The sequence below is a fragment of the Rhinatrema bivittatum genome, chromosome 5 (genome assembly GCF_901001135.1).
Source record: "Rhinatrema bivittatum chromosome 5, aRhiBiv1.1, whole genome shotgun sequence".
Lineage (NCBI taxonomy): Eukaryota > Metazoa > Chordata > Amphibia > Gymnophiona > Rhinatrematidae > Rhinatrema > Rhinatrema bivittatum.
In genome coordinates, this window is record NC_042619.1 from 102,394,038 (window position 1) to 102,419,788 (window position 25,751).

At 42.3% G+C, this 25,751-nt stretch overlaps 1 protein-coding gene across 2 annotated transcripts in view; it reads right to left on the bottom strand.

Annotated features, from left to right (window-relative positions):
* Positions 1 to 25,751, bottom strand: part of STARD13 (StAR related lipid transfer domain containing 13) — a 336,460-nt gene that overhangs the window by 49,777 nt on the left and 260,932 nt on the right. For both annotated transcript variants that reach the window (XM_029602676.1, XM_029602677.1), the window contains exons 5-7: positions 15,574 to 16,949; positions 11,517 to 11,690; positions 5,409 to 5,568 (exon numbers count right to left, since the gene is read on the bottom strand). In XM_029602676.1, the coding sequence (XP_029458536.1) occupies positions 5,409 to 5,568; positions 11,517 to 11,690; positions 15,574 to 16,949 (1,710 nt within the window). The remainder of the gene's footprint in view (positions 1 to 5,408; positions 5,569 to 11,516; positions 11,691 to 15,573; positions 16,950 to 25,751) is intronic.

Sequence of the window (25,751 nt, forward strand, 5' to 3'; positions counted from 1 at the left end):
AACAAACTCCCAGGAGATGAATTCTTGAACATGAAGAGCAGAACCTTTATTCCCAAATACATCTGTGTTATTATAACTGGGAAACACTACTTGTATTTTTTCTTAGTTTGTAGGGAAGGAGAGTAAAAAAACAGGCAAAATGAAAAAAAAAAAGTGAATATAAGTTTTTGATACAGATGGACTGCTCATCTAGTTTTGGACCAGGCCTAATCAGGTCACTTGTAAAATATTTTACAAATCATGATGCTTTTGGGATGGCAGGCCATTTGATCTGCTCCAAACCCATCATCACATTTTGTAACAAACCCCTCTCTACACTGAGATTGCTCAAACTTTGATGCTTTTTCTGTTGTGGAAAGTACTAGATGGGTCTTTGACCCCTAGTAAAGATTAGACCTGGATTGTAGTTGAGTCAGTAATGAACCAAATTTTCCAGCATAAGAAGTGCAGGATCAAACCAATGGTTCACTGTGCCCAGCATCCTGTCTCTGACGGTGGCGAATCTAGGCAGATCTTAATGAGAAGATCTATTCCCTGTTGCTCACTCCCAGAGGTAAGAGATGGCAATCCCCATGACTGCCTAGCTAATTATTTTTAATGAACTTGACTTCCAGAAACTTGTCTAAACCTTTTCTTAAATACAGTTATGCTATTAACCTTGACCACATCTGGCAACAAATTCCATAGCTTGCGGTAATTGCTGAATGAAAAAATTCTCTTTAGTTTAATGTATTATATTTAATGAATCATCTGCCTTCGGAGTTAATCAAGGCAATGTACAATATAAATACTAAATAATAATAATCAGTTTGTTTTAAATCTGTTAAAAACTAGTTTCATGGAGTGTCCCCCAGTTCTAGTACTATTTGAAAGGGTAAACCACTGTTCTCTATTAACCTGTTCCACACCACTCATGATTTTATAAAACTCTATCATATCCACTCTTGATCAACTCTTCTCTAAGCTGGGAAGCCTTAACCTGTTAAGTCTTTCTTTATAAGGGAGTGATTTTATCTCCTTTCACATTCTTCTTACCTTGCTCTGTACCTTTTCTAGCTCTGCTATATTCTTTTTGAGATGGGGCAACCAAAACTGCACACAGTACTCAAGGTATTGATGCACTATGAATCACTACAGAGGCATTATTATATTCCTTATTTTTGTTTTCTATTCCCTTTCAAATAATTTCTAAAATTCTATTTGCTTTCCTGGCTGCTGCTGTACACTGAGCTGAGGATCTCAATGTATTGCTCACAATGATTCCAAGGTCCTTTCACTGAGTGGTGTGACTCCTAATACAGAACCCAGCATTATATACCTACAGTTAAGATTATTTTTCCCCAAGTGCATGTTTTGCACTTGGACCACATTAAATATCATCTGCTATTTAGATGCCCAGTTCCCTAGTCTGGGTATCTAAATGGCAAAGTCACGTTTAAGAAGAGACAATATAATTATAATAAAATGTGTACACCTTTTATTCCAAAAGAAGAGAAGACATGTAAAACATAAAAAAGATTGGGATAAAAAGAAAAGACATTAAGGAAATAAGACCAAATATGGACAGGCATGTTTACATTTCAGAGACACTAGCAGTATTGCTGCTTTGACTACAACTAGATACAAAGGCTGAGCATAACAGTATTAGCTTTAAAAGAATGTATGAGGACTGTGCTGAATCACATTTACGTGGCATCCTGTTTATGCTAAACCCTGGCAGTGCCTAATGATATTAGTCAGGTCTTCCTACTTCCCCCTTCTTCAAAACACAGGACCCAGTTTAAAGGAAGGCATTTGTCTGACTCTGACTTTTCTAGTCAACAAAGTTAAAAAAAAAATGTGTATGCTATTTGTATGAGAAGCTTCTATAAAAATGTTAAAGTTAGAGTAAACAAAAACATCTAATTTTTGTAAAAAAAATCATATATTAGCTTAGTTTCAGCACAATGCCTCCTTTCTCTCACGTACATATTGCTCTGTAAATGCACAGTTGATTTAGGATAGGAACAGCTCTGCCGTCACTGGAGGGCACAGAGAGTTCACGTTCACATGCTCTAACACAGTTTGCATTTGAATTCTAGCCCATACAGACCAAACATTTCCTTATTTTATCTTAGGCCAGCTGACGGAGCTCAAAGCCTGAAGACGTATTTTACAATTATCTCAGCAGTTCAGTGCTAAGTGATATCTGCTCTGTAGGGTAGCACAGTCATCAGTTTTTCTGCAGCTCCATTTTGTTGAACTATATTTCCATGCGCTCAAGTAGACTCAAGACAGCGACCACTCCACTTTTTCTGCAGTTCTATGAAGAAGCGGCTGCAGTGCTTACCAAATTTCCTAAGGCACCCCACCCCCACCCAACATCCTTCTTAATGTTTTCCTAGTTAAAAAACGTTCACTGCTGTCAATTAGCTTTGGTGGGCACCCTGGACAGAAGCCTCTGCCAATAAAGCAAGGAAATATCAAGTCAACGCAGCAGCTGAATTACCTCTCTCCTCCACATCAAAGATGATTGTTTATGAGGGAACAGGGAACACTGGTGAGGCAGAGTGAGAAAATCAACCTGGTTACCCTCTGTGCTGCTACCCTGGAACGGCCAGTGCTATCAATCCGGCAACTTTCACAAGCAAAACGCTGGCAAGAAAACTAAAATATTGTACTGTGGTTGTCAATTAAGGGAAAAGAGAAAAACTCTCTCAGATGCTACGTACTCATAAACAGACTAAGGAGCATGATTTTATAACTTATGCGAGGGGCTGACAGTGAGTGAGTAAAAAAAATGTACTCGCTTACTTTTGCCACATTTTCATTCAAAGCAGACTTCACACATAAATCTAATTTGAAAATTAGGGCTGTGAAAATTAGATTAGGGCTTTCTCGCATAATGTTGATTTTTAGAAGTACACACAAATGATTTCTCAGCCTTAATGTCTGCACCCCCAGAACGCCTCATTTTTGTGTGCATAACAATAGCCGCAGGAGTTTCACATGTAATTTTATGCACACAATGCCCCTCCAAGCAATTTTCAAAAGCCCTTTTACGAACACAAACCCTCTGGAGAATTCAGCCCAGGGATGTAACTTTCAAAGTGGCACATGGGCGCACACTGGCACATGTGCATTGGCGTGTGCCCAGGGATGCGGCGATTTTATAACTTGCACACACATATGTGCACGTTATAAAAAAGCCCGAGTGCGAGCACATATACACCTAATTATAAGTGGGTGTGCGCCTAGGTGCATAAATCACATTTTTACCGTGTAAGTCAGGATATTTTAAAACCAGTGTGCATCCACGTCATGACCAGTTCACCCACCATGTGGCTCAGTGTTGAGCTACGTCTTCCAAACCCTTTGATTTAATAGCCTGACTCCCCCTCCAGTTACCCCAAAACCTTTAAATCCCTCCAAAATGGCAGGTTTTTTTGCTTTTACAACTTATACCTCCTCCATAGCAGAATGAACTTACGTGACAGTGCACTTCGGCATGTGCCGGGGCGTGTAAATATTTACACGCACATCTCTTGACCATGACCAAAGTGCTCACACCCCACCCATACCACAACCCCTTTTGAAATAGAGTGAAATGTGCTTGCAGCGGGAGATGCACGCACATCTGGGCGGCTTTTAAAATTTGGTGGGTGCGTGCGAGCTCGACACGTGCTTGCATCTCCCGATTTTGGGGCTTGCTGGGCTTTTCAAATCTACCTCTTAGTAGGGATTTTAACATGTTGAGCAGACAGAAAGGCAAAGACTGGCAAGAAGGAGCAATGACCCAGTGGTTAGAGCAATGGGCTGTGAACCAGGGATCAAATCCCACTAGCATGCCTTGTGAACATAGGCATGTCCCTTTAGCTCCTGTTGCCTTAAATACCCACTCAGATTGTAAATTCTGTGGGGCAGGGACTTATATATTAAGAGGTGAATTTTAAAAGTCCAGCGCCTGCATTAATTAAGAGATGTGCAAAGAAGTTGGTCTCGTGTGTGCCGAGTGGATTTTGAAAGCTGCTGAAATATTTGCGTTATCACCCGCAGTGCGCACTTCTCGAAAGTTTTTAAAAAGGGGCGGCGCGTGTGTATGATCTGGGCAGGGCTGGGTGTTTTGGGGTGTGAACCTAGGGTGTGCGCGTAAATACTGACGTGATCCGGCACGTGCTGAGGCCCCCTGCGGCCTAACTTTACTTCTGCTAGGGATGACATGTAAGTTAAAGAAAGAAAACCAGGCAGATCCGCAGGGTTTTAAGGGTCAGGGCTAACTGTGGGGAGTAAAGGCTATTAAACTAGGGGATTTGGAGGACCTCTCTCTTGACTGGATGAACTGGGGACGAAGTGGTAAAACTGAGAATAGCTTCGGCGCACACCCCTTTTAAAATCCTCCTATTTTCATGGTAGATGCAACATTTGTGAGCGCCCACTAAAAATTTTGAGCACGTGTGTGTGAAGCCAGGCTATTTCAGAACATGCGCACATATACACGCGTATATTATAAAATGGCCGCGTCCCTGGGCGCAGGCTGACATATGCGCACGAATGTGTGCACACGCACTGGTTTGAAAGTTACCGTCTTAATTCTAATAAGGCTGTAAGCTGTCTTGGGCATCATTTGGAATGGTGGGCTACGAATATTATCATAAATCTGGCCTTTAAAGAAGGGATCACTCAACTGACAACATGTGGCAGTTAGATGCCTAAAAATCCAGGTGAAAAGACATGATTAAATTTAAGTGCAAGTCAATTAAAAGGCAATACCATGCTCACAATTCAGGGTGGCCAACTATCAGGCAAGTAAAAGTGACTCCAATTTAATAATAAGTTTCAGACATAGGGCCTCATTTTCTAAAGTATCGCAGGCCTGCGATACTTTAGGGAATGAGGGGTGGGGGGCCGAAACGGGGGGGTGGGCCTGCGCTAGCCGGCAGCGATCGCACCGTCGCGGTGCGATCGCTGCCGGTTTCGCACCCAATAGCGCCTCCATAGGAGGTGTAGCTATTGGGAGCGAACTCGGACGCGAAAAGGGCCTTACCTTTTCGTCATCCGCAGCATCTTCGCGGAGTCGGCCCCGGTCACGCCCTGACTCCTCCTCTTCTGGGGCCGACTCCGCCCCCATTTTGGTATCGCACATGAAAAGGAACATTTCGCGTGCGAAACGTCCTTTACCGCGTGCGATACGTTTAGGAAATAAGGCCCATAATCAGACCATCAGCTTGAAAAGAACTTGCCATTGCTGCTGAAAGCAAAGTTTTTGTGTTAGCAGGAGCAGAACAGTGATGCACAAATCCTTCTCCTTTATGGCAGACAGGGGGATCACTGACTCCTTCTCAAGTCACTGGGTCACAGGAAATGAAACTGATACTGTAATCTAGTATTATAAAATACAGGTGTATTGTTAGATGACCTCTGGTGCTTACCTGATCCAGACAGTTGCTGCGCAGATAACGCAATGCTTGCTGTATGCTTTGGGGAAGAGGCTGCCCTGTCCTTTGGACATGAACTATTAAAGGAACACCAAAAACATTCTTATCCTTATAGTCGGGCATTTTCATCCGCTTCATAAATTTCGGCACTGACCTGGAATCAATACCAGTGAAGTTAGCATCAAGTTCAAGAACAATTATTTAAATCTCATGGGTATTAATACTGAAGGGTGAAAATAATGGGAAAGCCGGTAACAAAATAAGGGGCTTCTTACTCAGCAACCAAATAATAATGATAATAATATTATGATCTGACAGGGTCATTGGTTGGAGACAGGGTCTCCAACCAATGAAGAATGAGAAATTAAAACTGTACTTCAATTCATCAGAGGGTCCTAAAGTCCAGTCCTCTTTTGCTAAAAATTTGCTAAAAATGTATTTTTCAATGTCACTGTGGGGTGGGGGAGTTTGTATCTAGGGAAGAGCCATGGTCAATAAAAGGAAGGTGTATGCCAGCAGGTTACCAGCATATTCTTCCTAAAGAATTACTTTTATACTGTTTATATATGAATGGCCTCATTGGGATCCTTTTGTGCGGAGCGTGGTCTAGTAGCTAGGTCAAGTAATGCAGAGTAGAGTAATGTACCATCTTTCCCACAGCACTGGAGGCTGCTGCAATGGTTTATTCTTGCTTGCATAGAGGCAAACAATCCCTAATGTTTGTTTGTTTTTTGTTTTTTTTTTTAATTTGGATTTGAGAGAATAAGAGCTGTTTCTTTTGGTTTTCTTAAGTTTGCATAATGCAGGCTAAAGCCTTGGCCGGAGAGTCTTAGACACTTATGAAATTTGTTTCCAGATCATATCTAGTGCTTGGTAAATTATTTCTCTGTGGGGCTTTTCAACTGTGTACTCTTGGTAAGTGATTTCTGTTGTGAGGAAGTTTTCATCCACCTTTCAAACCCAAAAGAGAGTCAGGAGTGAAGACTTGAATGTTTTCAAGTTATCCGGGTGCCCTTCAGTCTGAAAGGATTCCTTTGCCAATCCGGCAATTAGTTGAGAGGAGTGGATACCAAGCTGGTATCCTAATCAAGAAAGGAGAGGGGGAACGGAGTCGCAGCACTGGAGCTCACAAACAGCCAACAGCTACTGAGGTGCCCACAAGGTACAATGAAGATGAAAGAAGGAAATTGGAAATTTCTAGATCAAGCAGTGGATCTTGCGTATTGCTGGAGGGGAAACTATATTGGGACAGGAGGACCCCATTTTTCATTTTAGTTAGGGCAGCTTCACGTACCATCTAAGCAGAAAGAAGGGACCCCATGGAAAAGATTAAGGGACCACAGATTCATAGATTTACTACTTGCAATTCCTTTCTGGATATTATCTGAAAAACCTTTATCAGGTTTTTCACGTTTGAACTATTTCTTCAGTGAAATTTATGCTGGAACACCATCAGGGGTACATTTTCAAATGTACCCCTGATGGTGTACGTGTACTTTTGTTCGCGCACCACGCGCGAACAAAAGTACGCTGGATTTTATAAGATACACACGTAGCCGCGCGTATCTTATAAAATCCGGGGTCGGCGTGCGCAAGGGGGTGCACATTTGTGCAACCTGCGTGCGCCGAGCTCGGCGCGCGCTGCCTGTTCCCTCCAAGGCCGCTCTGAAATCGGAGCGGCCTCAGAGGGAACTTTCCTTCCGCCTCCCCTCACCTTCCCCTCCCTTCCCCTACCTAACCCCCCCCCTACCTTTGTCGGCAGATTTACACCTGCAAGAGGCAGGTGTAAATCGGCGAGCGCCAGCGGGCTGCTGGCGCGCCATCACCCGACCCGGGGCCTGGTCCGGAGGCCTCGGCCACGCCCCCGAGCCGGCACCACACCCCTGGACCCGCCCCAACCCGCCCCCGCCCCTTTTACGAAGCCCCGGGACTTACGCGCATCGGCGGCCTATGCAAAATAGGCGCGCCGGCGCGCGCAGGGCTTTTAAATTCCAGCCCTCAGTGTCTAGCTTCTTTATCAGCACTCTGAAAAAGAAACAACACTTAAGGCCCAGGGCCATGGAGGTTTATCCTACTTCTCCCAATGGAGACTACCAGTTGAGAGAGAAAAAAGATTGAATAGTATTTATAGAGATATAGCTCAGGTTTTGTGTGTGAGCCCTGTGACTCCTGGAATTTCAGCCGAGTTGGGCTTACACATATTAGACCAATATGTATGTGAGAAAGATGGTCCACTTTTCTGGACTTTTTCTACGTCTGATTCTTGGTGAGATCACTTTTCATCTCTTAACCAACCCGGTAATTACTATTGTCCACACCACAATAAAAATCACCTGCCTATTTTAAGGGTATATTTACTAAGCCGCACTAGGTGTTAACCATGCGGTAAACACGTTGCAGTAGTGATAACGTGCAGCATTTTGAATACAACGTGTTATTTTAACCCCCAAATATTTCCTAAATAATAATAAGCTGCTTTGCATGCACATGCATACAAAGCAGCTCATTACCAGGCAATTTCATGGAAATAAAATAATGTGGCTTGCTTGAAAAATCACAAGCAGCTTTATTTTCCTAAAGGTTAGCTATAACTCAGGAGCTGTAAATAACTAACTTTCCCTGAGATGTTAATATGCATCCCCGGCACTCCTGGACAGTTTCTTAAAGCAGTGGTTCTCAACAGGTGTGTCGGGGCACACTAGTGTATCGCGAGATCACGGAAGGTGTGTCGCAGACCCCGCAGAAGGCTGCTCTTTCCTCATCAGTCTGGATAGGAGTTGGCTGATTTATCCTTTTGTTGGGTATGAGAGGAAGTTCTCCTCTTCCTGGCCCAGTGGGAGGTTATTCCCTTCTCTTTCACCCAGATCAGAGCGAGATATCACCAACTCCTGTTCATATGGGCCTGGCAGGACACCAACTTTATCTTCTTCTGCCTGGCCTGGCAGTGAGGCTGATGATACTTTCTTCACCCCATGGGGCCTAGCCATGAAGGCAGAAACATGAGGAAGAGAGGTGCATGCTCTATAGATACACTGCTGACTTCCACTGCTGCTGCTTCATCTTCTTCCCTTCTTCAATGCTTCTTGCCCTCATCTGCAGCTGGTAAAGCAGGAGGGAGACTTTGGATTGGACTGAAGGCTTATGCTGGCTGGGCGCCAGGAGGAGGAAGAAATGTGCTGGGCAGGAAGGTCTTGGGAAATAGGGAGTCAGGAGTCTGCTGGGTAGGAAGGGGTAGGGGAAAGGAGGTTGGGGTTGCTCCATAGGGAGAGGTGGAAGAAAGAGGGGCTGTGGGCTGCTGGGTAGGGAGGAGAGATGGAAGTGGAAGGAGAGATGGAGGTGTTGGGCTTGCTGGTTTATTTATTTATTTATTTATTTATTTATTTATTTATTTAACAGTTTTATATACCGACCTTCATAGTAAATAACCATATCGGATCGGTTTACAATTAACAAGAATAAAAAACTGGGGTAACTATTCAAGTAAACGAAAGATAAACAGTAAGTAGGAATGAGTCAAAGTTACAATCAACAGGGAAGAGAACTTGGTTTGAGAAGGGAGGTCAGGGGATGCTGAGCAGGAAGGGGTGGGAAAGAAGTGGTTAGTTATATGCTGGGTAGGGAAGAGCAGGGACACTTGAGCAGGGAAGAGAGGGAGCACAAGGAAGAAGATGTGGGGTGGAGGTGTTGGGAATGCTGGACAGGGATATGAACATATGAAAGGATGACTGAGTAGTTGGGAGAAGTGAGGGGTGATGGGGGCATGGAGAGGAGTGACGGTATAATGGCCATTCTATGTCAGTTTTGGGAATGTGCATTTCTTCTCTCTTTGAACTTTGCTTAGTATAGGAGGAAATGTATTTCTGTTTCTAGTTCTCCAGTTTTGCACTGCATGCAGAAAGTCTTCTTGGTGTTACCATTCCAGTTTTTGTTTCCACATTTGTAATTTGTGGTATTTTATTCTATATTAGGTGAAGGTAGGTCTGTCTGTGTTCCGTATGTGTGTGACTGAGATGAGGTACTTTACTAGCATGTGGGGATTTGTATCAGTCTTATTTGTTGTATTTTCTCAATATGATATTGCACTGGTGGTAAATTGCTGCCTTTTCATGGGTAGGGCTATTGCTGTTTCATTTCTTGGAGTTAGTGCTGCTGAAGTATGGCAGGTTTTGATATGCATGTACAGAGAGGGTTTGTTTGTGTTATTTTACAATGCACCTGGCAGCAGAGGGAGTTTGTGATGCTGTTATTGAGATGAGACCAGATTCAGATATCTTTTTTGTATGGAAGTTGTACAGGGAAATGTCTTAGTTCTGCTCTGCACCCTTTGTTAGGAAGCGGGGGACTCCTGTGGATGCAGAATACATGCTTTTATTAAATCCCATGATGGTCATGTGTTCAGTGTGTCACGCATGTAAGCATCATCTCTCAGGTGTGTCCTGATAGAAAAAAGGTTGAGAATCATTGTCTTAAAGGATCACCACACAACTTCGAGAATGAGATTCAATAAATAAATCATATACCTATACAAAAAGAGTTCCACAAACTCACTAAATCCAAAAAGGAAGAACACACTCCTAAAGGAGTGAGTCTAAACTGCAACAGCTTGGATAGAAATCTACAATGAATAGATCTGAAAAACCTCGTATTTTTCATTTTCATTTGATGTTTAATTTAACTTGTTTTGATATTTTTCTAAATTTTTTTTAAAAAATTGAAAATTAACATACTTCAAAAAAGACTTCTCAAATGGTACGATAAGTTTTTTTGAAGTATATTAATTTTCAATTTTATAAAAAGTTTTTTCAAAAATGTACAAAAATATCAAAAGAATTTGAATTAAAAGTCAAATGAAAATAAAACATAGGAGGTTTTTCAGACCTTTGATTACATTCTTGAGTTCATTCCAAACTGTTGCAGTTTAGGCTCAATTCTGAGGTCTTTTCCTCCTTCTCTAGGAGTATGCTCTTTCTTTTTGGATTTAGTGAGTTTGTGGGACTCTCTTTGTATATGTATACAGTTTCTAAGGGTCATATTGGCCTGAACGACCCCCCAACCCAACATATTGAGACCCCCCACCCACTTCCCCTCTAGAGGTGACCCTAATATAAAAAATAAAAATAAAACAAAGCATCACTTGTTATTCGCACCTCAAATGCCCTTCCCCTTTACAATAAAAGACCTTCCCAGAGCTCCAAACCACCACTGCTTTGCCATGGGACCCTCCCAACCCAAACCCCGGCCATACCTTTAAAAACCTGGTGGTGTAGTGAGGTCTGGAGTGGCCTTAGACTCTGGGCCCTGAGCTGTTTAAATTAAAATGGCACCAGCTGGCTGCTATACAAGTTATGTCCCTATTTTTAATGCTTCTTATTTCTGCAAAAATACCTACAAGAAGTGATATTCTTCCAATTGTGAAAATTTATTAGAAACAATTCTGCTGCTTAGATGTATAATGGAACTGTGTTTTCACAGCACATTTTTAAAGTGAATATCCTCATAATGCATACGAATAATTCTTTCATTTTTTCTCGTGCCTTTCTATGCACAGACAAAGCGTCTCATGTAATAGCAAATGATCCCTGGGATCCATTGACTTGAGCTGATAAAAAAAGACTGAATTAACTACTGGTGAACTTCCTGGATATGGATGAAACTCTGGAGTTCTTTGTAGAAAGAGTTGTGTCTGGTGAAATGTTGATTAGAACTCTTGGTATTTTGGGGAGACCTATATTAAATTTATGAAAACAAAGATGTGATTTTGTTTGAAAAATGACAAAAACGGCAATGAAATTTAGTTGTTTCGTTTTGTGTTGTTTTCAAAATGACATACAAGAAAACCAAACAAAATTTCATTTTTTGTTTTGTTTTTCTGCATGTTAGTTTTACTGTGCATTAAAACATTCCATGGTTTAGTTGAAATCACTAAAACGAATCCGAACAAAAAAAGTAAAACAAATGAAATAAAAAGTAAAAAAAAAAAAAAAAGAGAAAAATTCACCTGCAAACCCATAGAATCTCACAAAGTGAAACAAAGATTGTGAGGGATTCTTGATAAATGACCACTAGTGAAGTCTTTTACCAATTTTTTCAGGACTTACTCACCATGTCCAGCCATGTTTATTTGACATGGAATATTTCTCCATGATGGCAGTGAGACGAAGTAATGAGAACTTTTGTAGAAGATTCAGCTGACCAGCAGACTGATTACTGATCTGTAGTGATGCCATGGAGTGACTAAATCGATGAGAAATCTGGAAACTGTGCCATCGTAATCGCCTATTTTGAAGGATAATAATTTTAAAAAATTCACATTCTAATACAAATAAACACTAGAAATGCCTATATTTGTACAGAGAAAATAATTTTGAATTGCCAAAGTTGTTTGCAATGTACATGGGCACTTTCAGCCCAAGTAAATTGAAGTCAGTTTTCTAAGGGAAATCACACTTTTAAGTTTCCCCATAAGAATATAATAAGGTGCCATAGGGTCAGTCCAAGGGTCTGCCAAGTATAGCATCCTGCTTCCAACTGTGGCCAATTCAGATTACAAGCACTTGGTAAGTACAGAAATATTAAGTAGATCCCATGCTACTGATGCCAGTAATAGCAGTGGCTATTCCCCAAGGGGTCAATTTTAAGACCCCCATGCGTGGTTCCCGGCGCTTGCACATGGACACGCCAATTTTATAACATGCACGTGAATGTTATAAAAATACCCTCCTGCGACTCAAGCACGCAGGAGGGGAATTTTATAACCTATGCGCAGCATCGCGATTGGCTGGTTCCCAGTTCCCTAACCCTATCCTTCCTCCCTCTTCCCCCTCCTCCCCACCCCCTAAACCTACCCTAACTATCCCCATATTTTTTATCTTCGTACTTACTGCTCCTCGAATGGTGCTGTCCTAGCCTGCCCTCCACCCCGCCCCTCCCCTTTCTTTTGGCCCAGCACTTCAGCATGTAACAGGGGTATGCGTGTGGCCGGGCCCTTTGTGAAATGTGCGAGGTGCGTGCAAGGCCCGGCCATGTGCATAACCCCCCAGTCTTACGCGCGCAGGCTTTTTAAAATTTACTTGCATGTCAACTTGATTAAAAGCAGTTAATGGACTTCTCCTTCAAGAACTTATCCAAACCTTTTTTAAACCCAACTACACTAACTACCTTAACCACATCCTCTGGCAATGAATTCCAGAGTTTAACTGTGCATTGAGTAAAAAAGAATTTCTGTGATTTGTTTTAATTGGGTTACTTGCTAACTTCATGGAGTGCTCCCTAGTCTTTTTATTATCTGAAAGAGTAAATAACCGATTCACATTTACCCGTTCAAGTCCTTTCATGATCTTATAGGCTTCATTTATATCCCCCTTCAGCCATCTCTTTTTCAAGCTGAACAGCCCTAACCTCTTTAGCCTTTCCTCATAGGGGAGCCATTCCATCCCTTTTATCATTTTGGTCACCCTTCTCTGTACCTTCTACCATCCCTTTTATCATTTTGGTCACCCTCCTCTGCAACCAGAACTGCATATAGTACTCAAGGTATAGCCTCACCATGCAGCGATACAGAGGCATTATGGCATTCTTGTTTTATTTACCATTCCCTTCCTATTAATTCCTAATACGATACCCGCGCACACATGCGAACTGGGAGGGAACTTCCCTAACCCCTAACTATCTTTTCTTCCTTTTCCCTTCTCCACCCCGACCACCTAACCCCCCCTCAACTCACCCAAATTTTTGTACTTGAGAACTTACCTGCTCTCACGAGAAGTAAGTTCCGTGTGCTGGCTGGCTGCCAGTGTGCACTTCACTGGGACAGCGCCTAATGGCACTGTCCTGGCTGGCCCCTGCCTAGACCCCAACCCCGCTCCTCCCTCGGCCCACCCCTTTTTACGAACTCGGCACTTCCATGCATAATGGGAGATACGCGCGCGGCCCGGCCAGTTGGAAAATGTGCACCGTGCGCATGCAGCCACGCACATATCTCTCAGTAATTGTGAGCGATGGGTTTTAAAAATTGAGTCGTCAATGCATAGTTAAGCTCTGGAATTCAGATGGCAGTTAGTGCAACTGGGTTTAAAAAAGGTTTGGATAGTTCCTAGAGGAAAAATCCATCAACTGCTATTAATTAATAAGCAATAGTAGCTTGAGATCTATTTAATGTTTGGGTACTTGCCAGGTACTTATGACTTTGATTGGCCACTGTTGGATATAGGATGCTGGGCTTGATGGACCCTTGTTCTGACCCAGTATGGCATGTTCTTATGTTCATACAGTGGCAAGACAATCAGCTATGTTATGGTCGGCTATCTTTAGGAAAAGTTTCAGCTCTAAAATAGCAGCTCCAATATAGTTGGCTAAAGCCTGCTTATTTATTTTTTTGTATATACCGACATTCAGGTACTGTAAGTATTTCCCTATCCCCAGAGGGCTTACAATCTAAGGGGGTCATTTATCAAAACGCGATAAGGCGTTTTCGCATGCGAAAAGCCCCGTTAACGCATGCGATAGGCCCTTACCGCATGCGAAAACGTGTTTAACGCATGTGAAAGCACCATATCGTATGGTGCGATGCAAATTCAGAAAATAGGAGGAGTTAGGGGCGGAGAGTGGGCTGGGTTAGCCTGTCTGCGAAGAGCTATCGCACAGCCATAACGCCGATTTTAACTACACTTCTTTGAATTGCGTTAGGCTGTGCGATAGCTGCTGTGACCATGCGGTAAGGTTTCATCGCCCTTTGCGATGTCTCCCGTAAGGGCTATTTCAGGTGAATTGACAGGTCGAAAGAGAGAGAGAGAGAGAGAGAAAGAGCGAGAGCTTGATGGACTCTCTACCTGGGTAACATCAAGCTAGGTTGAGAGAATATTGCACAAATCTCATCTTGGAGTGAGTTTCCTCACTCCGAAGGCCATCAAATCTTCACAAGAGACCACTGTTCTGTTCGTAGGTGTCACGTAGAATGTCAAAGTGGCCCCTAACCCCCTACACTCTTACCTAAACCCCACCTCGAGTTACTAGGTGGGCCTACCATAGGGATACAAATACCTACCTATGGGCCATAATATTATGGCAAGGCGCTCTCTCTCTCTCTCCCCCCCCCCCCCATTAACAATGGTCCCCCAGTAGCTGAATGCAGGAAATATAACAGGTTGGGCACGTATCACAGAATCTGAAAATGGTATTGCAATTTGCACAAACTTAGCTCTTCGCACAGGTAATTAACGCAAATTGCGATAAATGCTATATTAGCATAAAACACGTCCCTTTTGCTATCGCATGCGGTACTTACCGCATTTTGATAAATCCAAGCCTAAGTTTGTACCTGAGGCAATGGAGGGTAAAGTGACTTACCCAAGGTCACAAGGAGCGACAGCAGGACTCAAACGCTGGTCTCCTGGTTTGTAGCCCACTGCTCTAACCACTAGGCTATTCCTCCTCCCTATTTCTCCTAATTTAGCAGGAAAGCACTGAAAATTCATGCTACCCAGCTAAATACTCTCCCCAATCTAATCATGACCCCAGAAATGCTCACACTTGAGCAGCTAGGTATAGGGCCCTGAACTTGGTAGTCGCTGAAACAGATAAGTATGGGAATATGTGTGAGAGCTTGCTGGGCAGACTGGATGGGCTGTTTGGACTTTTTCTGCCGTCATTTCTATGTTTCTAGCTGCCAAGGGAACATATAGAGATATATTTAAACACACATGTGCTAATTTTACACATGTAACTCCTTTGAAAATTAACCCATAAGACTTGAAAAAGCCTGATCATTTTTGGTTTGCTATCATTCTGTAAATATCCTTGTCATTGGTGAGTTCCACAGCTTGGTAGTGATGCGGTATTCTTTCAAACAGGGTTTAAGATTCTTCTATTCTAGGGGCAGCAAAACTTGAGTATGCCAGATAGGTAATTAACTCAGGCCCTTATGGAGGGGAGGAATGATGGTCATGCATCTACTAGGAGCAGAGGGAACTGCAGAGTTCAGAATTGGAGGACCCTTTACCAGCACTTTCTAAACAGGGTAAATCATTTCATCCAGTGTAATTACTAGGTAAATGAAGTAGGGCGGACAAAAATTAAGACATCTTTTTTTTTTCCATAATGCATGAAATAGGAGTAAATCTGTGAAAAAAACAAAACAAAAAAAAAAGATCATTCTACATACCTGTTTGGTCTGGTTAGAGATGCCCCAACACCAGAATCCCTCCTTTCTTTTACTCCTGCTGTCTCTGATTCATTGAGGGATGTTCCATCTCGGTCCATATCATTAGGTGTAGTCCTGTCATCAGAAATAGAATTCTCTTCAAAATCTAATGTGATCTGATTGGATGAATGGAATTTTGCCCCAACTGATAAATCATCATCTTGAAGCTCTGGCAACATATTCTTTGACCAGTGGTCCACAACTTCTTGAAGTCCATTGACATGCTGCAAAATGTCATCTAAATGAGGAAAGAGATTATCTTTTTCCAGATCCAGGAGATCTCCAGTGCTGGCATACAAATGTGAGCCTGGTACATTGTCATAAACACTAACTCTGCTTCCTCTTGTACAACAAGATGATACTAGTCTAGGCTCTTTAGGTCTGTTTAGGGAAGGAGTACCAGTCCGCCAGTTTTCAGTATTGTTAATGTTTATAGGTGACAGACTTTCAATGGAAAGGGCCTTAGGAAAGGTGCCAGGTTTGTGATCCTTGGGAATATGAACAACCAGGTTCTCTTGGGAATGAAACTCATTTCTACGGTTTTGGTTCACCACATGTCGTAGCATTGCTCCTGTCAAAACATCCATGTCTTCCAGATACATACCTTCTCGTTTGTTAGCTTCATGACTCTTTCGTTCTTTTAAACTTGGAGTGCTCACTGCACTGCTATTATTTTCAGACTGACTGTCATCACTATTGAACTTAGCAGAAAATGAAAGCCCACTTCCTGTTGTGTCTACTGTGTTGTTTTTCACACCTCCATTTGTTATCTCTACACAATGCATTGTCTTTACCAAGTCTGGCTCTTGTTGAAGAACAGGTCCACTTATCATTAAACCACCAGTCCTTCCAAAGCTTCTTAGTTTTCCACGTGTACCCTTAGGTCTTAGTGTTTCCATACGTTTTAAAAGATTTTTGGTTTTGGTTCGTGTTGGTTTCTCATCTTTTAGGTTAAAAGTGCAATTTGAAATATGTTTTGGGGAATGAAGGAATGCACCACCAAAAGTGGAGTCAGGCATGTCCAAAGTATCTGCACATATCCTTCCCGAGCAGTCAAACGTTTCTCTAATTGCACTACTAATGCTAGACTGGCTCCTATTATCACTTCCTCCACTGCTCTCACTATGAATGGAAGAGACCTCAGGTTCACTCAAATCTGTGAGTACACTTTCACTACTTGTTGTACTTTTCATTTTCATGTCTCCTGCACATCCATGCCGGTCAGATCGGTGGAGATATATATCAGCTTCATCCACACGAGACCATTGTCGACTGATTCTTTGAAAAGTCCATTTGTCACTGATGGCACAAAGGTCCTCTTCATCTGAATCTTCACTCTGAAAAACATTGTTACATTACATTTAGCATGATAACTTCTGCAGTAACTTTTCAAAGAGTTGGGACTACATCGGAGGTAAAATCAGAGGTTTCTCAAGTAGAATGGCTGAATCTAAATGGATTTTGAGCAAACTTTCACAATGCATGTATTTTTAGCTGTAGTAAAAAGCAGCATTCCCAGGGGTGTAAATTTGTTGGGGGGAGAAAAATCTGTGCCTGAATTTAATTTAAAAAAATGTATGGACATCGTTAACTTGTGCACTTTACACTCCCATTGGAGACAACAAAGTATGCACATAATTCTTATTTCATGTAATCATGAAAACACAAACTATGAGGTTACTTTGTGTTTAAAGAACATAAGAACATGCCATACTGGGTCAGACCAAGGGTCCATCAAGCCCAGCATCCTGTTTCCAACAGTGGCCAATCCAGGCCATAAGAACCTGGCAAGTACCCAAAAACTAAGTCTATTCCATGTTACCGTTGCTAGTAATAGCGGTGGTTATTGTCTAAGTCAACTTAATTAATAGCAGGTAATAGCAGGTAACTTCATGGAGTGCCCCCTAGTCTTTCTACTATCCGAAAGAGTAAATAACCGATTCACATCTACCCGTTCTAGACTTCTCATGATTTTAAACATCTCTATCATATCCCTTTGAATCCTGGAACCAAAAAGCTTGTTCCTTTCAGAAATCATCTATTTAAAAATCTTTAGTTTTGAGGTCATTTCAGTGCATATATTTGGAGTAACAGCTGCAGTTCTAGAAAAAAATCACAAAAACTGTGAGGAGAGAGAGAGAAGCTGAATACTGTGAGACACACAGCTCCCGTGACTACACGGCTCTGCAGAAAAAAAAGAGACTGAGGAACTCTGCCTAGGGGGGGCAGGGACTGCAGCTGCACATGCACAGTAGGGCATTTTGAAAGTTCTAGAATCTTTGAGGTCAAAGTTCCGGACCAGGGCTTCAAGCCACTGCAACCAAACAGAGCACCTCTTTTGTGGGATCTCTCGTCCCTCAAATCCCTCAGCCATGGTTATAGCGATAGACTGAAAGGCATACTTGTCAATTTGATGGACTACATATGGAAAGGTTCCTGAGGTGAGAATGATTGGCAATAGTGGTCCTTATCAAAAAATACCCATTGAGCTCAGCAGGTATCAAAGGTGACTCCAGGATGGGAGAAATCCCCTAATCTTCACTGGGGAGCCTGTGTTTAGCTCCACAGCAATCTCCAAAAACCTTCCCCTTGTTAGTCAAAACAGTTAGGTCCCCTCCTTCCCCGATCCAATTACCATTAGTCCCTGGTGGCCTAGCAGTGGTGACTGAAGCACCCACCCCAGACCTCTGTGTACCACAGCACCATTTCCAAAATGGTACCTGCCAGCCTCAGGTGGCCCTTTGCTTGTCTCTTGAGTTGCAGCTAACTTTCCACAAGATAACATGGCTTGCAGACTTTACTGCAAACTGTACTATTTTATTACAATTTCAATTAGCTGATTCCATGCATTTGCATGCACATCAACTCATTTTAATACCCACATTATGCCTGATTTTTTAAGTTACAGATAATGCAAGGAATTTCCTATTCTGTGCACTATCTATGCGATACTACATTTACCACACAGTATAAAGCCTTACTACAGCTTGACAAATGACCTCCCTCGCTCACTGTTGTTAAAATTGTCATTTCTTTACAATTATGATATTACAGCAAAGATCTGGAAATTAAATCAATACAGCCTCAGATATACAGGGTTGGGCCAGGCCTGTTATGTCAATTTGACTATCTTTTAGGCTGATGCAATATTTAATATTTAAATCGGGTGCCATGGTAAAAAGGAGGCACTAGGGGAAAATGTGCACCCCTAGTGCCTCCTTGGCAATCGGCACCCGGGAGAGGTGGCTGTCAGTCGGTTAGGAAAATGGACTTTCAATTTTATGAGCGTCCTTTTTCCTAACCTGTGCACAGCCACTGGTTAAGAAAAATGGATGCTCCTTAATTGAGCATCCCTTTTCCTAACCTGACCGCCAACACGCTTTTTTTTTCTTTTTTTTATAAATTCTCCGATTTCGATTCCTTTGACTTGATATTGCAATGTTATTAAGTCAGAGGAACTGAAAAAAGGAAAAGAAAATCAGTATTTTCTGCTAATAGCATTTGCATGTGATGAACACTATTACTTTCGCGGAGGGGTTGGATGTGCATTCTGGACACACTAATCCCCTTACAGGATAAGGGGTTGTGGATGCGTGTTCAAAATACGCGTCCAACCACGAGTTAAACAGTGCGCTTGGCTGAGCGCACTGTATTGCATCCGCCTGTTTGTTGCTAAATCACAAATAAAAGTAAAAAAAGCAAAACAAAAACAAGGAAATTCAAGCAAAGACATTTAGGAAAGACCTTTTCTCCCTCTGATCATGCATAGCAATTTAATTTAATTTGCACAGAAATGTAATTAAATTTAATTTGCAATTCAAGTGTTTAGAATTTTTGAATGGCTTTCTTTCATTCATCTCCCTCTGAGGTTTACAGCAAATGGGATTGGCCCTTCCTGCTGAGTTACACTAACAACTTATCTGAAAACAAATCAGTCTTTGGAGAGGGACCATGGGTTTCATTCCTTCCAATTGGAATCTAAATCAATAAAAGTAAAAACAAACAAACAAAAAATATATAAAAAAGATAACTGTGTAAGGCATCACTATAATGGTATGGAAAAAATATAATAATCCATTCCACAATATTTCTTCTCAAAGAATTCTTTTTCCCATTATACCAGCCCTCGTGTTCTTTTAAGGATCACAAAAACACTATTTTTTTTTTAATATAACGAATTGTTGTTATACTGAAACACTGATTAAAATCGTACTCATCTGATATAAATCCAGTACTGTTTTCAAAAGAAAACTGAAAGGAGAGCTATTACAAGAAAGCTCCTCAACTAAGTATCTGACAATAGTCTGTAATGTGGATCTAATACTATTAGATGCTCATGGATATACAGATTGATATCTATAAGTATCACATTGCTTCCATATGTATTCAATACTTATATATGACTTGAAACTTCATTTCAAGCTTACAGATCATCTTCCTTATTAAAAATAACCCAAAGTGGTCTTCAAAGCAAGGAAAAATACAGTCAGCATAAAATGTATTAATTATATTAATTAGCACATAGGCCAGCCAACCCCCACACTCACACTAGGGATACTGCATAGCCATTCAAAAACTTAAAAAAGCATTCTATGCATTACATCCCAATATCCCAACCTATGTACATTTTAAACTACATCTAACCCAACCCCCATCTTAATCTCCTATTATTATTTCAGCAAGTATACGGCACTGCATACCAGGACTCTTTACTACAGGTATGGAAATAAACGAGGGGGCACTTTCTGAAATCCTAACCCATACATTCTGTTATTCCTCGCAGATTACCAAATCCAAAAATGGACTTGGAGAATGAAACCTGCATGAAGGCAAGTTTATCACTGTGCTCGAGGCCCCCAGTTTCCAGATGTTGCTAAAGGGCAGGTTGTGTGGCAAGGATCTGAAGATTCTACCGCCACAGCTTTTGAGATTGTGTGGCACCTTTGTATAAATGTACACGAAGCTCTGCCTAGTCGTGTTTCATGAAGATCTTTAAAAAATGTCATTGTTTCCCCAAAGTTTATTATGTGTGCCTGGATTCATTATTTTCTGTTCTCTTTTTATTGTTTCTTCCCATTTCGGTTTTCTATTTTTTAAGTTTCTTTTAACATGATTTGTTTTCTCTCCAATGACTGGAACGCCTCCATCTCTCATACTTGTCACCTTCAATGTGGTGTTCCGCAGGGATCAGGTCTGTCTCCAACCATTTTTTAACCTTTACCTTGCACCTCTTATCCAGAGTCTTGGCTTTTCCTGTTATATGTATGCAGATGCTGTCCAGATTTTAGCTGTCTTTAATCCTTGTACTACTGATTCCCTTTCCAGTTTTAACCAATGCCTACTGACAATGTAAACTGTCTAAATGTCTTTAAACTGGAGGTAAATCCGTGGAAGTCAAATGTTACTTTCTGATTTAAAGACACCGTCACACTCTCTTAGCAGTACTGACTACCGTAATGCCCTATTACATATTCTCTCTTCACAACAAATTAAACATCTTCAATTAAGGGTAAATTTTTAAAAAGTACGCGCGTATGCTACCCGGCGTGCACACATGGACGCCCGATTTTATAACATGCGCGCAACGGTGCGCACATGTTATAAAATCGGGGGTCGGCGCACGCAAGGGGGATGCACATTAGTGCAACTCACTTGCGCCGATGCTCGCAGCCTTCCCCAGTTCCCTCCCAGTCCGCTCCAATTTAGGAGCGGCCTGGGAGGGAACTTCCCTAACCCTTAGCCTGACCTTCCTACCCCTTCACCTAACCTTCCCGCCCACCTAGCCCTATCCTAACCCCCCCCAAACCCTTGTCCTACCTTTTGTGCCTGCATCAGGGCAGGCACAAGTAGCATGCGCCGGCACACGATCCCCCGGCACAGCGGCAAATGGCTGCTGTGCCGGGGGCCTCTAGCCCCGCCCCTGGACGGCCCTGCCCCGCCCCTTTTCTTTGGCCCCGGGACTTACGTGCATCTCGGGGATTTATGCGCATGACCTGGCCTTTGAAAATTGGCCCGGCGCGCGTAAACCTTTTAAAATCCGGGCTTTAGTGAAGAATATTGCAGCAAAATTAAATTTTGGTAAGCGCAAATTTGATCATATAACCCCTCTATTCTGTGATTTACAGTGGCTTCCAATCTCATTACGGATTCAATTTAAAATAGGGCGTTTAACTTTTAAAGTCTTGAGGACCGGCCTTCCATCTTATCTCACTCGCTTTATCACACCACACTACCCATCTCGCATACTGAGATCCACACAAAAATTACTCATTCTACCCTCTTTAAGAGACATCAGGGTAGAATTCACCAACAAAACTATTTTCTCTTATCTTGCCCCTAGACTGTGGAACTCTTTACCTCTGATTATTCGAATAGGGAAAGACTATTCCAAATTAGGAAAGGCTTTAGAAACTTATTTCTTTGTAGGAGCTTATGAGATTCAACAATTTTATTAATGACCTGTTTATTATAATTTTATTGTATTGTTTTATATTATGTTATTTTATGTTTTATTCTGTTATTTTTATTTACTACTTTATGATAATTTATTATTGTTATTTGATTCAAACTTAATTTAAGATATTTTCAATTTAATTTTTCTGTACATCGCTTTGATTTACATTTGTGATTAATACTGCGATTAATGAAGTCAATAAATAATAATAATATGTTTCTTACCTGTTTCTGCCCTCTCTCTCCTCTTTTCTTTTCCCAGTTTCTCCTCTTTGCTCCTTTACCACTCTCATACCCTCCCAGTCTTTTCCTCTCTTCTATCCCCCTAACTCAGTCTTCTCCTCAACCTCTCCAAGTCTCTTCTCACTCATTTCGCCTCTGCCTCCTTTCCTTCGCTTCCCCTCTCTTAGCCTGTTCTTCCTTGCATCCTTCTCTTTCTGTCTCTCTTCCCATCTCAGTGAGAACAGGGGCAGAAGAGGGAGCTGGGCCAGTGTTGGCAGAGCAGAGCAAGCAGGACCAATACCACTGTCAGCTGGAAAAGCAGCAGGAAAAAGAGAAAACATGCCAGGCAGGGAGATGGGGCAGGATGGTATTTTTTCTACTTCTGCAGCAAGGGCTCATATCTGCAGCAGTTGGCACAGAATCATGGAAAAGCAATAGCACAGACTATAACACATCAAAGTTAGGCAATGATTCAAGGACAAGCATTTATGCAGTCATGGAGAGTTTGTCATTTTGCTTGAATAAAGTACTGTGGTAGCTGTGTTAGACCATTTGAATTGACAGAATAAAGGTCAACAAACATAATAACATCAGGCGATACCTTTTTATTGTACTAATTAAACACACTTCTTGACAAACTTTCCTTAGGTCCAAACAGAATGAGCAGGTGAGAGTAAAAGCTGACATTGCCAGACAAAGCAAGTGAATCATAGATTACAATACAAAGGTAGTGTGAAAGGGGAAGGGGATTGATGTGTTACAGTAATAAGAAAGTGACCGAGAAATAGTGGAATTACTTTATGTAACGCTTCCTCTTCAGGTTTACCCCTTTGCTGTGGGTAAGGGTCAGGGATTTTTAAAACAAGATTTGGCTGTAATTTCTACATAATATACAAGAAAATAATCTCCCAGTCACTCCTGTGCAATAGCTGTTTTTAACTATGCAGCAAATGGGCTGAGAAACACAGAAACTAGGGTTCCGATCCACCCCCTTGTGACTTTGGGACTTGTGGACTTTATCTCCCTATTTCCATTGGTACCCACTCAGATTGCAAGCTCTATGGGGTAGGGATTTTTACTTGAATTACTAATAATGCTGCAAACTGCCTTCTGCATTATTTGGAAAAACTGGCTAAAAATCAAAATTAATTTAATATGGCTCAGATTAACAGAGTCACCAGAAATAATTCCACTGCCTCTTGCCACTTTCTTATCACTCAAACACATCAACACCCCTTTCCCCCTCCCACTGTCATGTATTCTATGATTCACTTGCATTTTTAGGCAGTGTTATCTCTTGTTCCCTCTGTTTGGACTGGAGAAAGGGAATGCTAATTCCTGAAAGCGAATCACAAATTGTATTAAGGTAGTCCAATAAAAAGGTACTATACTATATTCCAGGGCTTCCCAAACTTTTATCCAATGTGATCCCATTTTAGCACTTGAAAATATTTTTTGCAAATTCTTCTGCATTTCAGTGCAATCCAGTCCATGGCAACTTGACACTGCTGGCAGATGAGCCAATTGCTGCTGCTGGCAGATGAGCCAAGCTGGCAGGGGCTGCTGCAGTTGTTGCTAACCTCTCCACCTGAGTATCCATACCAGGGCCCCTTCACTGCATGGGCTCTGATGCAACTGCACCTCCGTGGCGTGGAAATGGCTTCTCTAATGGTTGCATCATGCACTGCCGTATGGGAGACTTGGGATGAATCCTCAACATGCTCGCTGTCTCTCTTACATGATATCAGACATATGCTTTCTCTCACATGCCATTTGTCACACACATGTTCTGTCTCCCCACATACAACTGTCTCTCACACACACATACACACTCCCACCCCCCTATACAGACTCCCAGGTAGACACCTACCCATTGACTCACAACAAACACAAGGGCTCAAACAGTCTCAGGGCCTCTTCTTTAGTCCCTCTCTTTCCCCCTCCCCCTTCTTTCTCTTTCCCCTTCCCCCTCCCCTCTGTTCCCCTCCCTTCTCCTCCTTTTCCCCCTCTTCTCCTTTCCCCCTTCCTCCTTTCCCCCTTCCCTCTCTCTCTTTCCCCTTCCCCCTCCCCTCCCTTCTCCTTTCCCCCTTCTCTATTTCCCCCTTCCCTCTTTCTCTTTCCCCCTTCCTTCTCTCCCAGGTAGACACCTACCCACTGGCTCACAACAAACACAAGGGCTCAAACATACAGTCTCAGGGCCAGGGCTTGGGTCTCTTCTTTAGCCCCTCTCTTTCTCCCTCCCCCCTTCTTTCTCTGTTTCTCTTTCCCCCTCCCCCCTTCTTTTTCTCTTTCCCCCTTCTCTCTTTCTCTGTCCCCCTTCCCCCTCCCCTCTGTTCCCCTCCCTTCTCTCTCTCCCTCTTCTTTCTCTCTCTCTCTCCCTCCCTGTTCCCCTCTTCTCTCTCTCCCTTTCTTTCCCCCTTCTCTTCCCCCTTCTCCTCTTTCTCTATTCCCCCTCCCCCTTTCTCTCTATTTTCGATTGTTTTTAGTTTTAAGCACGGTACAGCTTGCTAACCTCGAGCCGCCGGTGCCGTGCTGCGATGCCCCCACTCTCCGTGCACCACCTGACTTTGCTGTCCTGGATTGGCCGCTGTCCGTGCGCGGCATGCTTCTGTTTTTTTTTTTTCCTTTTCCGGGACGGGAGGAAATCGCGAGGCAACTGTGCGAGGAAGGGCAGCGAGGGAGGAAATCTGCGCAGCAGCGAGGAAATCTGCGGGAACTGTGACGAAGGAAGAAATCTGCGAGGTGAGGGAGGAAATCTGCACGAAGGAGGAATTCTGCGCAAATTCTGCATTCCGCAGTAGCGCAGAATTCCCCCAGGAGTAAAGGATGTCCTAGCTTCACCCAGAAAGATTTTCAGTTAGAAGTGATACCTCATAATGCACGCCCTTCTTTCACTAAGTTATAGAGATAGATGTTTATGCCATATTAGGAGCTACCGCCCAGGAAAAAGATCTAGGAATCATAGTGGATAATACTTTGAAATCGTCGGTTCAGTGTGCTGCAGAAGTCAAAAAAGCAAACAGAATGTTAGGAATTCTTAGGAAAGGAATGGTTAATAAAACGGAAAATGTCATAATGCCTCTGTATCGCTCCATGGTGAGATCGCACCTTGAATCCTATGTACAATTCTGGTCGCCACATCTCAAAAAAGATATAGTTGTGTTGGAGAAGGTAAAGAGAAGGGCGACCAAAATGATAAAGGGGATGGAACAGCTGAGGGGGGATATGATGGAGGTCTTTAAGATCGTGAGAGGTCTTGAACGACTAGATGTGAATCTGTTATTTACTCTTTTGGATAATAGGACTACTCGGGGGCATTCCATGAAGTTAGCAAGTAGCACATGTAAGACTAATCGGAGAAAATTATTTTTCATTCAATGCACAATTAAGCTCTGGAATTTGTTGCCAGAGGATGTGGTTAGTGCAGTTAGTGTAGCTGGGTTTAAAAAAGGTTTAGATAAGTT